A 16,078-nucleotide genomic window follows, 5' to 3' on the forward strand; every position below is an offset into this window, starting at 1 on the left:
GTGAACGCCTCTGACGGCGAACACTCTCTCTCGACGGCGATCTCCCTCGCCGTGTCGGCGGCGAGCCCGACTCGGATCTCCTTGGCGTGGACTGTGTTCGCCGTGTCGACGGCGACCCAGATCCTCTCGACGTCGGGTGTCTTCGCCGCCTCGACGGCGAAATAGCTGTCGACGGCGAACGATGTCTTTTTCTCGCCGGCGAACCACTCCTCGACAGCGAACATGTTGGCGCCGTTCCCTGCTTCGACGTCGACGCTCTCGACGTCGTCGGAGATCTATGTCGTTTTTCAGCAGGTCTGGAAGGAGTCATGGAGGAAACAGGTAGAGCCCTGGTAGAAGCCTGACCTTCTCCTCGCTCTGTAGTGGAATGGCCACTTTTTCTCCTGTCCTCTCTCGCCTGAAGTCGGATCTTCTCTCTATCACGAAGGGTTCTTCTAGAGAAGGTTTTACAAATGTCACACGACTCCGGTTTGTGGCTGGATGGAAGACAAATTATACAGACCCTATGTGGATCTGTTTTAGCTTTCTTTCTGCCACAAGAAGGACATTTATCAAAAAGTGAAGGCATTTCTAACTAGAAAAAACCTCAAAATTCTGTCAGAATTTAACAGAAATCAGTAGAAAATGATCACTCAAAGGTAAAAACGTCGAGTGAAAATGAAATTCAGAAGATATTTCAATGAATTTCTGTCACAAAAAGCTTTGTGAGGTAGAGCTCAATGCTTCAGGGTCCTGTCAGCAGGAGCCGGAAAAAAGAACTGAGGCAACTGCCTGTTGCTGTGCATGATGGGATACAGGAAGACTTTGCTTTCTTAAAGGCACAGCTCTATTTACATTCTGTATAATGGCAGCCTATGGGCTACACTGCCCTGCATTGTTTTATTCTCATCAGAGGTGTAAATAAAGTATGAGAATGTATTTGTTATTACATTTCTAGAATAAATAGGTGTTTGAACATGAATTTACTCTACTATTGATTTTCTTTTCAACAATTTGGCCTGTGTAGCTGTTCACATAGGCTGCACAATGTTATTCTTAAGTGTTTTTTGACAGACCTTTTCTTCAAACGGCTGGTGTTTGCACTTAAGAATATACTTCACATCAGTGCTCCGGGGTCCCCGCAGGCGCGCGGAACTATTCAGTGCTTATGACTATACATGGAAATCCCCTACGAGAGAACATAAAGAATCTTGGTACCAAAAAAGTTGACCTTAGTTTGCACTAAGTCTTTGCTCTATTTCAAAGCCACCTTTGGCTCAGCTTTAGCCTCAGGTGCAAAGCCCGTCTGGCATATCATTGAGAAGCATTGTACCAGGGGCCTGAGGCGTGACTATGTCAAGTGCAGGAAAAGGATAAGGAAAGAACCACATGCAGTGCTGTAAACCAATTGAAAAGGTCTCATAGTCATCTTCAACTCAAACGTTTCCTACGGAATACCCATTTCTGTCAAAATATTCATGAACTCTTCAGCTGAAAATTTAGCCCTTGGGCATGCTGCAGCACGTGTGTTTTTAGGAGGGCAAGCCATCTCAATAGCGGCTAATGCAGTCTTAAAATGGATCAAAAAGGGATCAGACCAAACTAGTGGAACAACGTTGCAACATTCTACAAGCTTATCAGGTGCAGAAAATGAAATACAACAGTTGCCCAATTTGATGTGTGGTCACTTTTTGGATAATATTTAAAACGGATAACTTACTAATTGGGGCCACTGCATGCGGATTACTAGGAAGTTCTGCCCACACATTGTAGTCCTCCAGCACTATAAATGCGGTATGACTAATCCATAAAGGTACTAGAAAATCATCAGGGAAACAGCAAGGTTCATAAAAATGTCAGAATGACAATAATAACTTTGGGTATAGCATTAAGGTCAACCCCAACAGTTCGGCCAAAGCAAAAGGATTCAGATTAAACAGCTTCACATTCTAGGAGGCAGTATGTGAAAAAGTTTATAACTTAAGAGGGCAGGTAGCAGCCAAATCAGGTGCTGACTCTACAGATATCCAGGCTTCAGTGGCAAGGAACTGATCAATTCTGGTAAAGTCAGTCAATTACTGGACTTCTGTTGAATGTCTAAGTAAGGAAGGCACATTTAGCAGTATACAAAGTCCTATACCCCGGTTAACGATCTGCAGAGCGGTTGTAACATCAAAACATACAGATACAATCGACATCCAACTAGCCGCCGCCAATCACAGCTTGCTTTTAACATGGTATAACATATTCCTAGCCACACTAATCCTTAACACCTGATCACACAGTAAGTAATGCACTCATTCTCTCTTACTGCCAGCGGCGGCCCCCCTCCAACAGGGCAGAGGAGCGTTGCCCCCACCCCCGGCGCCAGTGCAGGAAAAGTGAAAAATAAAATGGTAATAAAATGAATTACCATTTTATTTTTCACTGCTCCCAGCCCGAGTAGTGTTTGGGGACGGGACATTGCTGCTGACTGGCAGCAGGGAAGTGGTGCTCACTCCACCAGTTTACACTGTGCATGTCAGTTTGGCCGGCTGTTTTGTGATGGCCAGCCTGACATGCACAGTGTAAACCTCTATACCGAGTTGTATTAGACAGCTGGGTGGAAAGCAGGCACAAGCACCCTGTGGCTGCTGGAGCGTCGAAGCAGCCAGCCCCAGCCAATCCTGGCGCTGCTTTCATGCTGCTCATTTGCAGCATGACAGCAGCATCGGGATTTGGAGAGAAGAGCTGGCTGAGGCTCCATGAGGTGCTGTTGCGCTGACTGCAGTGAAGACGAGAAGTGTGGACAAGTATATTTTTCTTTATATTTTTATCTTTTGGCCCACTGACAGACACTACGAGAAACTCACTTTGTCTTCAGCCTTAATTCCAGAGCTCTCATTCACGGCCTGTTATAATAACGAGCCATAATTACGAGCTTTGGAATGTGAGTCTAAAGGCATTGTGATCTATTACAGTGGCTGCCACTGGACAGGCACTCGGCTCGACTACCCTCCACTGTTGAGGTTCACCGCCCACCACTGCTTACTGCAGCCGATGGGCTTACCATTTGGATGCCTGCTGCAGCGATGCACTGTGGACAGCCTTTTATACCCATCCTCTTGTCTACACATGAAGCCCACGTCATTTAGAGTGCCGACCAATATGACGGTCGGTCTCTTGTCTGCTATGACTATCGCCTCTTGCAACTTAGACATTAGCAAATAAATAGAGGAGGGAGAAGGAGAGTCTTGGTGACACAGGGAGGTTATTCCAGAGCCTGGCTGGAAGCAGTGTTGGAGAATGCGTGTTATCAGCCCTTTCTCTGTAGCTGTCTTTATAATCTTTTAGTGTGGCAGAGGGTCAACCTCTGCCAGCCGAAGTTGAGACATTAGAAGTAGAAATGTATAGTAGGAGGAAGCTTATTTGCAGTGGAGAGCCACAGCTGGTTATGGTGGAGCATCACAGTATTTAAAGGTAGTGTCCTGAAGCAATCATAATTAAAACACTGACACCAACTTTACGTAAGAGAGGAGGATACAGGTACAGATGATTTCCATCTACTGAGAAGCCATTTTGTTCAAAAGCACTGCTTCCACGAATGGTTGTTTGCTGTTTTGCTGTGCTTACACTGCCAACAAAAGGAGTTCATACAAGTTTCCCTCAAGTGACCTGTACCACAAAGACACTTCCTCTTCTTCCTTTTGATGGTTCCTACTCTTTATAAATGGTCCACGTTCACCCTTCCAGGCCTACTGAGCCCAGAGCAGTGCTAACCATTATCCCAGCATAGGGCCGAGATATGAGTTGTTTGGGGTTTAAACGAGCTTGAAGCAGTCACACTTGAAACCCTGTAGATGGGAACTGAACCAAGATTTACGAGATAAAGAGATCACCGATAGTAGGAGCCCACATTTCAGCCCTATATGCAGATGTGGCCTTGTGGTTGATGTGCTGACAGTTAAACCAGGACCCCAGTGGGCCACACCTTTCTCTTCAATTTATAAAAAATATGTAGTTGTGTTTAAATCATTGTATTTCCCTGCATTTCCTATGTCTCCCACAATTGTAATCGTCTATAAAAAGGCTAAACATCAATATTATCGTTTATGAACACTAAAACAATACCAAGACATTACTTTCTAACACAGTGTATCTTCTATTTCCAGGAAAAGCACTGACATTGAGAGAAAAGAGAGGGGCTCAAGATGTTGGCTCCTGTGCACAGACAAGTAAAGGAACCACGCTTGGACTAGGAACCGACTCCCCTCTTCTCTTACAGACTTACACAGTATTTTTTGCTCTAGGACAGTATTGCTGAGGTACGAACAGATATAAACAGGACAGTCCACCTACCCCATCGAAGGCGCCCTTGGCATACACCATTGCAGAGCAAAAGATCAGGGGTCTTCCGATACATGGCATGCTTAACTTGGAGACCTGTTATTGTCCTTCATTTTCTAGATCTGTCTCCTACAACTGGGCAAACTGAAGGCGGAAGGAATTCAGGGCTGTTCTTCTTGCGAAGCAAGGTCACCTCTGTCTATCACAGTCAATGGATCTTTGAGAGAGGGTTTGAGTGGGGGCTCCAGCAACACCTTATCCGCATATGCTCCCAACAACTCCGATCTAGAAACTTGGAGAGTACTAAAGAGGAAGCATATGCTCTCAACATCTGAAACAGAAATTTTGAGAGCACTGAGACCGAAGCATATGCTCTCAACACTTATGATACAAAATCTTTTGAGATTCACACAGCTGAAGACTGCAGAGAACAGGGAAATACATTTGAAAGTACTTTAGGTCAAGAGAATACTATGCGAGTTGTTCAATCAACTGGATTGATTTCCTACTTGGTTCAATAACTCCTAGTCTCTCAGTACAGATGTAGGTTGACCGTTGTGCAGTAAAACTTTAGCATTTGTGTGCCCTGCGCAAAAGAGTCCCATGAGAGTTGTTTTTTTGCGAACAATATAGCATCACCCCCATGTTAGAAGTAAAGATGTCAACTTAATTACCATACACACACGTGGCCTTGTGAAGGTAGATGCAGTGGACGGCAGCTGGGAAAGCGAAGGAAACTGGCACCACTTAACGATGGGAAGAAGTACTATTGGATGGAAGTTAGCAGGCAACCCCCTATTTCTTCACAATACATTGATACACATTGCGTTCTTGAAGAATGCAGCCTTGCTTTTCAGGTAGGCAAACTCACAATGTCAGTGCACCTGCTGCAAACATTTAGGTGCAAATTGAAGGTTACATTATCAAATCCCTGAGTGCTGCATCTATCAGAGGTTCACAGAATAGCTACCAATTTATAGGGTACATGTAACACCGGTTTTAAAAACGGTGCTCTGAGGCTCAGGCAATAAAGTGTTTCATAAATGCTTTGATGTAGTTGAATGAACCTTCTTCTTTTCCTTATGTTACATTTATATACACGCTCAGTTAGCACTATGTGCTTATGTAACCCAAGATAACACCGTAATGTGTACAGTTTGCATTGAGAGTTAGCTCAAACAGAAGATTTCAAACATGCCTAGCTCTTATCCTCCAGATAATGAAAATGAAACATTACGCATGATAGGGATGCCAGTTTTTGCGTATTACAGCTAGCTATATTATCAGTTGTACTGAAAGGTGATCTCCTATGCTGCGCATCAAAAAAGCTGAAATTGGTACTACTTTGGCTATCTTCTTGTAAATCATTATAAAAGCTCCATCAGAGTAGAATATGTTGCTGAATTACTTGTGGCTTAGGAATGATCCAGCGTGCTTGCTTATACTAAAACCTGGCGCTCATAGAGAAATGGGTATGAGCTCGCCAGATGACTCCTTCTACCTAGGGAATGCTCAAGTCCATCACTTTCATTTAACAAAACGTGCAACGAGGAAAATACAGAAGGCAGATCTTTGTCTACACGTCCTGGATTTGGAACAGCCTCCTTACCAACATCTGAAATATGCCATGTCTTCTGCTACAGCTGAATACTCATCTCTTCAAGAGACATGCCCCGCCAGACACATACTAGAAATCAGCTATTACCATCTGTATATGACCTAGATTCGTATCCCTGGGCATTTGTCTTTTTTTCAGTGCTCTGTTGCGTTCAACAACGTTCTCACTAAAAATTCTTGTGTACATGCATTCACTTCACAAGCCAATGCATGGACGAAATTATAGTCTTGGATCATATCAGTAGGAATCCCCACTTGGAATAAAGCGGATAGTTCCAATAATTTATAAAGGGAAGTCCAGCACTGGAACACCACAATCCCATCATAAGGGAGTCTACATATTTCCTGCAATAATAACAGCATGAGTTAACAACAATCACAGAGTGCATTTTTGAGTGACCATTATAAGAGAACTGCACAGACGCAATGTGCAAATTTGTGTCAAGGTTTTTACAATATTTGAAAAAGCTGTCTCGCTTTTAATTGCTTTAAGACAAATATTCTGTGCTGGTTGTAAAAATGAATTTGACTTGGGTTTAGGGGATTGCTCGCTAAACTGACTACCTGCTTTGGAAACTAGCATACCAAACATCTGCAAGAAATAGAGTTAAACAAAACCTTCCTATTGCTGCCAAAATGCAGATAACGGGAAATGCTCCCATTTCAAGATGGCTCCCTTATTTGTGAATTGTCTTGAGAAGTTATAGTGGCACTTGCTTTATGTGCCCTTCTGTTGCAGCACTGCATAACTATACCTCCCATTCCCTTAAATATGGGGGTGAAATCATTAGAGTGTCTACAGACGGGTGGGTGGAGTGCAGATTAACATGAGCACTATATGTTTTCTATTGCATGTTGTGGTACAGGTTTTTTCCTTTTTTTACTCACTGTATAGGGTTCACTACTCATAAATAATATCGCAAAGATGCATTAGACAAAAGCAGAATTATTCCACAATTTGTACATGACACACAAAAGTTGGTAAACGTTTAGAGTAATGGGACCATATCATTAAAAACAGATGTTAATCAAACAGATTTACTTTAAAGAACATCACTATTACAATTGGCAAGTGATGTTGTATAGATCGCGACAGTGGCTGAAAAGCACAGGAATATCAGTTTTAACTAGAAACTCCATATCAAAGTCTTGTGGTAAGTGCGGCACAGAAAACAGTTGCTTTGAGTAAGAGTTCCTAATTCCTCATGGAAAAGCCGGATGTACTAACAGCTACTGTGTGCCAAAAGACTATCATTTTTATTTAGAGTTTGGAGAATGAAATTCATCATCACAAAACACTGTGGATGACCCATCCATTATATTTTACAAGTGCTCTGTAGTCTATAGCTCTTGTATAACAGCAGAGTTGATATCTACCACATTTTAACTGAGTAGCCTACCCACCAAACGCTAAATAAGGTACCATAATTGCATGTGGTGAATTGACTGTTTTCACGGTCCCTACATAATTTGTTTGATACCATTATCACTTTTTTATATAAAAATCACACCTTTAAGTGATTTTGAAGGGCTAGGTGTTAACACGTGGGGCAGAGGTTATCTCTCAGTAAAACGGAATTTTGAGATGAAGTGTTGTTTAGCGCCTATGTTGCTAACTTTAATCCCATGAGGCTTTAGTTGTAATTTTGGCTTCACCAGCTGGCTTACACGGAGTGACCAGGGGCAGCTCCTCCATGAGGGCAGTGGAGCGTCGGCCCCCTCCCTCTCGCCAGCAGCAATTGCTGAAAATCCTTTCACAAGGAAGGGATAGTAAACTGTGTTTCTTATCCGTTTCTTGTGAAAGGGGCGGGCCACACTCTGTGATGAGCAGGGGCAGAGCGCATGTGTGTTTGGCCGGCCAAACACACATGCGCACAGGGCTCTCTCCAGCCCAGCAACTCCCAGTCTGCCTGGGAGTGCCCTGGCTGGGCGCTCCCAGGCAATCCTGATGCTGATTGGCCGCAGGGCTGGCTCGGAGCCTGTGCCTGCAGGCAGAGGTGAGGAGCAGTGCGGTTCTCCCGGTGGTGGCGGGCCAGGTAAGTTTATTTTAATTTTATTAATATTCCCCTTTTCCCCCGCACGTGCACCTCCCCGCCCCCTCTAACACCTCAAGCCGCGACTCGGAGTGACCCTGAGCAAACCACGCAATGCCTGTATTCCTCATTTTTCTCATCTTTAATAAATAACTAAATCCCGTAGAAAAACACGTAATCTGTAGAATTAACCACTACATTAAAAAAGAACACCGGACATATACAGTTATCAGAATATAAGGTGCTGCTCACATTTATCAAAATTATTATCCAAATATATTTTGGATCACCGTTCACTCTAAATATGTGTTACCAATATGTGTTACAAAGCTTTGCTGAAGTCTCAGCTCCTCAAGGAAGGCTGCCTGGTTGCACAGTTGTTGACTTGGTGCTCAGTGTAATGTGCTGGAATGCAAGCAATGACATCATCACTCCATTACTAAATTTTGGGCACCAAGTATAGCAGGAAAATTATCTTATTGCCCTCAATTGTATAGGAACAGGAAAGTTCAATGGTTTGGCACAATAACTACGGCACTACAGTTTACAATCCAGACACAATATTGTGAATCAAAAAAGGCAGAAAGGCACAAAAACATAACAAAAAACACATTTTTACCTGTACAAAGTGGTTCTCCAGTATTGATATCTTTCATAGATTCATATGCTTGAATCTTCTCCATCGTCATAGTAGGAGTCCTATGGTATTGATGCTAAGCAGTGCATAGAGAAGTATTAAAAACAACAGGTAAAATGAAGTGACTTTTTTAACCAATTCACATTGTTTTAAAGGAGCCAAATTTCAGCCAATCAGACAGTAGCCCCTGACCCAATCTTCCCCTGCAGGCCCACCATACCTCGGATTTGTAACTGCAGGTAATGTGTGAGGGAGTCTGCCTGGGCTCTGCTCAATATACACTGTTTCAGTAAACGTTTGACCTTTCAAATAATTTTTTTAATTGAACTTTTCAGGCAGTTTACTTCTACTTTTCCCTGACTAAACCACCATGCCAGAGGGATCTAAAAAAATTACTATTTAGACCTTGCAATTCTTGTGGAAAATCAAGACTATTTTCAGAGGACCCTAATAAAGAATGCATCTACTAGTTACATCCTCATCACAAACCTAAGGAATCTAAGCATTGCATGAGTTTTCCTGCTAAAAGTTTGAAGGATAGAGAATGTAGACTCCATCTGTGGCTACAGAAGAAAAAGCCTGTGGACGTTCCTAGTTCTGGTGATAAAGGCTAGAGTCCAACCTTGCCTAGCAGAAAGGAGAAAAATGAGGACACAACCTCATCTGAGGAAACATCAAAGAAGGTAAAGTCACAGAAAAATATCAGCGGCCACTAAGAAGTTCAAACATGTGAATGCATCTCAATACTGGGGAATACTGGGTGGCGGTGATGTCTCCTGCTTGCTGTGGGATTCTAAATGCCAACAAGCTCCGCAACAGATGGCAGGGCGAACATAATGAAAAGAAACCCGAACACCAGGGGCTTTATGAGAGAACACACTGACAGGCGCAGGTTATCTAGATGCATTGAGTTGCAGAGTTGAGCAGAGGAAAAGTCACGTCAGCATACACTATTCTCTTTTCCAGAAACTGTATCAAGCACTCTTAATACTGCCTTTTTTAGAGGCACAGTAATCATACACAAGCATCTCTTCGAGAATAAAATGCATAACTTCTTCAACAGTACCAAAAGTTCAACAGCTCTGTATAATGAGACTCTACAAATGTTGTTTTTTTAATGATTTTATGGCATCCTTGCTTCAAGATATAGTTTTATTTTTTTTGTTTAACAAGAATAGGTTTCTGATCTATATTTTCCCCATGGAGCTTCAGACACCCCCCACTCCTCCCAACACACACACCAACAAATCTGAACTGCTTCTCCTACCTATTTTGTTCTGTTAATGTTTCTGTTGACTTATTTAAGATGAATTTATTCTTATTTATCCACAAAATATTTTATTAGTAATATATTTATATTTGTATACAAAAAAAGTTTGCACATTTTACTATGCTAAGCCTAACGTGTATCCTACTTATTGAAATTCTTGTGTTGTAATTATTATTTTGGGTTTATGGTATTCAAATGCAGTGTTTGGGATCTTGGAATTCTGAAGATGAAAAGCACAGCATTACAGTGCCACACACTTTTCATCTACTTCCACCACTCCTGAGTGGTGCCTTTTGTGGAGCGAGGGAGACCAGGTGAAACATTTAAACACACATTATGTGAGCAAGCAAAAGGGGAAATGCATAAAGATTCTCACATTTTCTAATAAATGCCTTAACTCATTCATAATGTATGCATTTCTGTATTGTCACAAAGCTAGGGGAAATAAAGTGCAAGCGCAGAAACTGTCTAAAACACAAAACAGTTGTTTGAAAAGAAAAAAAGGCATTTATGAGTACCCAAATTAGTGCTACAGGAGTACTGTTTTGCACACTCTTACATTGCTTTGTTCAGCGCAAGAACATCCAACTACCGATTAGAAAAAGTGGAAAGAGCACATTTCTTTCCACCTGTACTAACTGTATTCCCAGAATATTCTCATTTTATTCCCTTTTTAGATGTTTTGGGACCATTTCACAAAGGAATGTAAGAGTACGTAAAAGTGTACTAGGGGAGTACTACTTCACTTACTCGAAATTGCCTTTGTAAATAGGCCCTGTGAAAGAAGCAGTTGAAGAAACGCAAAATATGAAAAAAACCAAGACTTCCATTTCAGCATGTTTCATTGAGAACCCAATTCAGCCTGGTCTTTTTGCCCCGTATAAGAGATATCCCTCTGCAGCAGGCATGCATGCCCCGTGTCACAGCTTTCTGCAAAGGCACAACAATCGGTCTGCCTTAGCTGGTAAGAGGTCCAGCTGCCTGCTGAAGAGATCTGTGTCTGTCCTGGAAGTAGTAGGAGTGTATCATGTTATGAATGCTTTTAAGCTTTCCAAGGCTGATAAAAGGAAACAACCGGATTTTGTAACCTTATCAATAATTCATGATGCGATGTCGATTTCCCTCCCGATCAATAATTTGTCCGGTTTTAGTGCTCGCATGGTACTTACCCACTCAAGGAATGCTAGAAGTGCTCTGCACATATTCAGAATCATTCTGCCTGGGCAGGCGCCAGCTATTGAAGTGTCACAGTGGGACAAGTTCAACTAGCAGGTAAAAGGCAACTGACCGTGAAAAAACTACAGGTGCGGTTGTGTCTACCTGAACCGTGGCTTAATCTCTGTATTCTGCACCTCACTTCCCATTTATTTGTGATTGAACTGATTCAAGGCTCACGTCTTTACTATAAACCTGCACAATTTGCTAGCTCTGAAATAAGAAGAGGGGTGCAATGCGTTCCATACCACTTGAGTCTGTTGCGGAGGAAAACGCCAGAAGGTCCTTGTTTTGTCAGTGCCAGGGTTAGGTCCTCTTAGAAATGGGAACATCTGACAAAAAGAAGTAGCCTTAAAGGGAATCGTAAAGTGTAACAATATATGAGACGTTAGTGCCCTCTTGTGGCTGTTTTGGATATTTGATTGTTCTTTATTTTTTTTGCATTTGTAGGTCTTACGTTAGCCAAGATCTTCAATTTTACTAAAATTATACAAGGGATAACGTAATCCTTGTCGTACAGAGGAGTTCTGTAGCCACGGGAAAGAAACGAGGCCGCGTGCCAAGTTCTTTTTTAATTTCATGGAACTCCAAGGTAACTTGCAATATGCTTTTATCGTACAGCAAAACTATATTATTCCTTATAATACATAGTAACAACTTCACTGTTCACGCAAAACGCTTAAATCCTGGGTGTGTTGCTCTTTTACATGAAACATAAAATGGTTGCAGACCCAGATAATTGAAGCAGATTCTCTATTGTGAAATTAAACACACCAAAATCAGTTAGTAATTTGTTGCAAAAACATATTACAGTCAGTTTTATGTAAGTAATATAAAAAACACCGTAGCTCAGAATGTGTAGAAACATGCAGAGATTGTCTTACCTGTAGCGGCCAATGTTATGTGTACGTGTTCATAAGGGCCTGGCAGATTACCCGACAATGAAGTTTTGCAAAACCATGACAAGACAAAACAAGCATTGATAAGACCAAAAGTCTGCCAGCCATTGCGCGAGCTATTGGCTTTACCAATGCTTGGTTAGGTCTGACATTTGAAAAGACTGTTTTGATTTTACTAAAATTATATGTATAATATACTTACAGGAGCTTTCAATGAGCCCTCTTCATACATTGGTCTGTAATTGTGTCATTCACATTTTATTTACGGCCACTGTCCCATAGAGCAGCGGGCATTGGGTCAATCCACTTTAGACATTGAGCTAACTTCACTGAAAGTGATCGCATTCTGTCCTTTCAGAAAGAGCATATCCATACTCAAACAGCTCTCTTTAGTGCCAGTGACTATTATAGCAATGTGTGAATTTTAAGACCAAAAATCTTTCCTTCCTTTGGGACATTTTTTTGAAAGATTGAGGAGGGTGTGGTGGCATCGCTTATAATAACGATTTACAAAAACCATGACAAAACACAAGCACTGACAAGCCCAAAATTATGGCGACTAACATCAGATGTGCTGTCTTTGCCAACACTTGTATTTTTTTTTGATGTTTTTTTTATAGCGCAATCCTTGCATAAGGACTTTAGAGCACATCACAACAGAACCAGACTACACTGCACATATTTTTCAGGCACAGAGAAATTACAGAATTTGCCCAGAATCCCAAGATGTTGAGCTGAAACTGGGTTTCGAACATTGGTTGAGTTTGCTCATTCAAAATGTAACATTGATCGGCCTTGGACCCTGGTAAGTGCAGTGTTAATCTCTGTAGGAGTTGTTCCACATGGCATATAACACCTCACATGATTTTGCTAAACGCTGATAAGTTCCTCTACTACCGCCAAGGCAAGAGATGAGACACTCCACCAACAGCAGACCTCAAGGTATGTTAACTGGGAAGAGTCAGCGAGTTCTCGGAGAAGTAAAGGTTCAAGCAGAAAAGTGCTTAGGTAAAATCAGGACCGGATTAACTACTCACACCACACATAAAATAACTTTCGATCTCTGCCTCACCCTCCTGGGACCTTCCTTACACGGGTTAACTTGTTTTAAGCCATTTTGTTAAGAGATATTCAGTGGTGACGTTCAGGGGAATGAAGCCTCCTAGTGTGATCTGTTACTTACCTGAAGGTGCTATATCCCCACTCTTCCAAAGATACAGCAAGTGTGCTTTGTAATATACTGTAAATCTGCATAGTGATTGCTGGGCCATTTTGTTGTAATTCCTGGTTGTGTTATAGCATAGCACCCCTGAGGCTTTGCCTAGTGCAGAAGTAATTTATGTACTGTGATTCACAAGTGGGCATGCTGTATGGTGCCATCCAATGAAGATGACAGAAAATGGTTGGAGTCATAACTGCACTACAGTATATCTGTGATGCAACTATGTGACCTCCTAGCACCTTGAGACCCTAACGGGTTTGGAGCTGTGCTTTACAAACAATGATTGATCGATTGATGTGATGTAACCATGCTCAGTTTCAAATGATGTGCAACTCAGGCGCCTCTGCCACTCTGTGGCCCAGTGTGGACCACAATCTGATTTTTGTACTTCCATCCAAGATTTCCAATTCTTCCTTGACTTCACTTTTTTCACCAGGGGTAGTTCAACTACACAAATATATTATTATAAACAGATTCTGGAGGTAAGAATGATCTTGTTGTTGAGTAAGAGATATACAATTCCACTTTCCCTTTATTAAAGACAAGATCCTGATACTAATAATAGATGTTCGTTAAGAGGGAAACTCCAGCCTTCCTACATTTAAAGGAATAGCATGGTAAAATCTAGAGGCATCTTAAATAGCATTTAATCACTGAAAAGTTGCTTAATTCTTCAAATAAAGCAGATAAATTATACACAATTCTCTACCTTCAATTTTTTCTTTAAATTAAAACAGGGCATAGTGTTCTTGTTAATGTTCCCATATCTGATATAGTGAGATTATGCAAGTAAAATCTAAAACAGTGATACACCTACTAAAACTACAGTAAACACAGACCATGAATGTGAAACTGTGTCCTGTGTGACTGTAAACAACAACTGTTACATGCTCCTACCTACCTATAGTCAATCGAGATGTGCATTAAAATGTGGACGGAGTTCATTTGTGATAGGAAGTACTCGATCATAAAGTGTGCAGTGCAGATTTAAAAGCAAGAAAATGTATTGGCTGCCAGCCTCTTTGATCACAAACGATCTGCCATAGATTATCCTATCAAGTTTGAATGAAATGTTGCGATGCCGGGATAAAATATCGGTCTTCATCAGAATGCATTTATGACTTTTTGGTATGTGTTGTTTTTCATGTACTTGTAAATCGACATACCATTTTTAACCCACAGTTCACATGGCATTTTATGAAATACCAATGTGTTTTGGTAATTTGCATTTCAAAATTTGTCCAATAATTAGAATTAGACTTGTACTAGTAAAAAATACTATTTTTATAGTCCGGTCTTGAATTAGAATGGATTAGCAGCTTTAAATATCACTTCACTTATAGGCAGCAGGTCTTTTTCAATACGTCAGTATCATGATCCCCATCACCAGTTGGCTGGCAAATCGTTACGACCAAAAATTCCTCTTTTCAGACTGAATGGATTACAAGTTTTCATATTTTATTGCACCCAAAATTAACTTGTGTGGGAAAAACTGGGGCACAGCTGGAACCCTAGGCTGGTAATTAGACTGGTGATGGGGAAAACGTGTGGAGACGGGTGCAGCAGGTCCACATGCTGCATGTTATTTCTCATTACAGAACAATTAACCCAGAACTGCATGATAATGGCTGGATGACACTACAAGGTACCAGTAATTCCAGACGTGTAATCTGTAATCAGAACCTCAACTAGGGAACTCATTTGACTGCTCTCTAAAAACAGTTCACACATTTAATTTTCAGAGTGAAGCAGGTCAGAGCAACTATGAATCAATTTTTTAGGTCTTTGAGCTGCAACCCTTAAACTCGTCAATCCTAGGCGTTCCCTCTTCATCTGAAGGCCACAGTTTATAGTCATACTCTGAAATGTTAATTGTTTCACTTTGCATCATGCAGAGACTTCAGTACGTTTGAGTAGCAAAACAAAACTGAATGAAGTGTACACAATGTGATTTGGAGTTGTCAGATTACATATTTTAGAAAGTAAGGAATATAGTTATAAACTTTGCAGTTATATTTTAGAGCAGAAAGTGAACTGCGCTAATGCAGACTATCGATTACTAGTTTCTCAAGTAATGATTTATGCTACTATGTATGTTTGTGCTCAAAGACAACCAGTTGTTGGAAGTTTAAAAAAATATGGGCTTTGTGTTGAAAAAAAAACAAGATTATTAAATTATGACGTTTACCCTTTAACAGAAGTGATATGATATTTCAGCACTGTAATCAAATCTGCTATTGGTGGTTTAAACATCACTGACAATAATAGTCTGCTTTTTATCCTTTAACCACATGGTGGTGGGATTCAAGATTTCAAGTAGGGGTAAGTAGACTTTTAAATCTACAAAATGGGCGAAGAGGTTCCCTTTATTGTCTAATTATGGCAATTGCCAAACAAATTTTGAAATTTGAAGGTAAAGTTCGTTGTAGAAATAAATTGCGCTGATTTTTTTCCCACAGCTGGTTTTATGGGTTGCTTCTTCTGCAGTCAAAATATTCACACAAAGTTTATTACTTTAGCACAAAGGAAATGTTTGACTTAATTTTGCAAACATTATGCAGAAAATTAAATTCTGTTCCTACCGCAGTACGTTTTCCTATCACCTTCCTCTGCCATCCTTAAAACAGTAAAAAGAAGTTTTGTTTAATTATTTAATGTGTTATACAAAAGGTACATACACAACAAAGTGATAATCGCTTCTCTTCAAATGTACTTCTAGCTGACCTCTGACCAGCCTTGACAGGAAGGAATATACTTTCTGATCAATTCAGACTAGTTCTTGCTGCCTTTTATTCCAAAATTAACATTTCAGGTGGAAGGAAAATCTGTAAGCTACATATGAGAAAAAACACTTTGCAATTAGTGTTTTTGGAAATGATA

General features: G+C 41.0%; 1 protein-coding gene across 4 annotated transcripts in view; it reads left to right on the forward strand.

Moving 5' to 3' along the window:
• Positions 1–5,352, forward strand: part of CLIP2 (CAP-Gly domain containing linker protein 2) — a 400,768-nt gene extending 395,416 nt beyond the window's left edge. For all 4 annotated transcript variants that reach the window (XM_069226902.1, XM_069226900.1, XM_069226903.1 and 1 more), the window contains one exon: positions 4,131–5,352. In XM_069226902.1, the coding sequence (XP_069083003.1) occupies positions 4,131–4,142 (12 nt within the window). In that variant the 3' untranslated portion in view covers positions 4,143–5,352. The remainder of the gene's footprint in view (positions 1–4,130) is intronic.
• The last annotated feature ends 10,726 nt before the right edge of the window (positions 5,353–16,078 follow it).

The sequence above is a fragment of the Pleurodeles waltl genome, chromosome 3_2 (genome assembly GCF_031143425.1).
Source record: "Pleurodeles waltl isolate 20211129_DDA chromosome 3_2, aPleWal1.hap1.20221129, whole genome shotgun sequence".
Lineage (NCBI taxonomy): Eukaryota > Metazoa > Chordata > Amphibia > Caudata > Salamandridae > Pleurodeles > Pleurodeles waltl.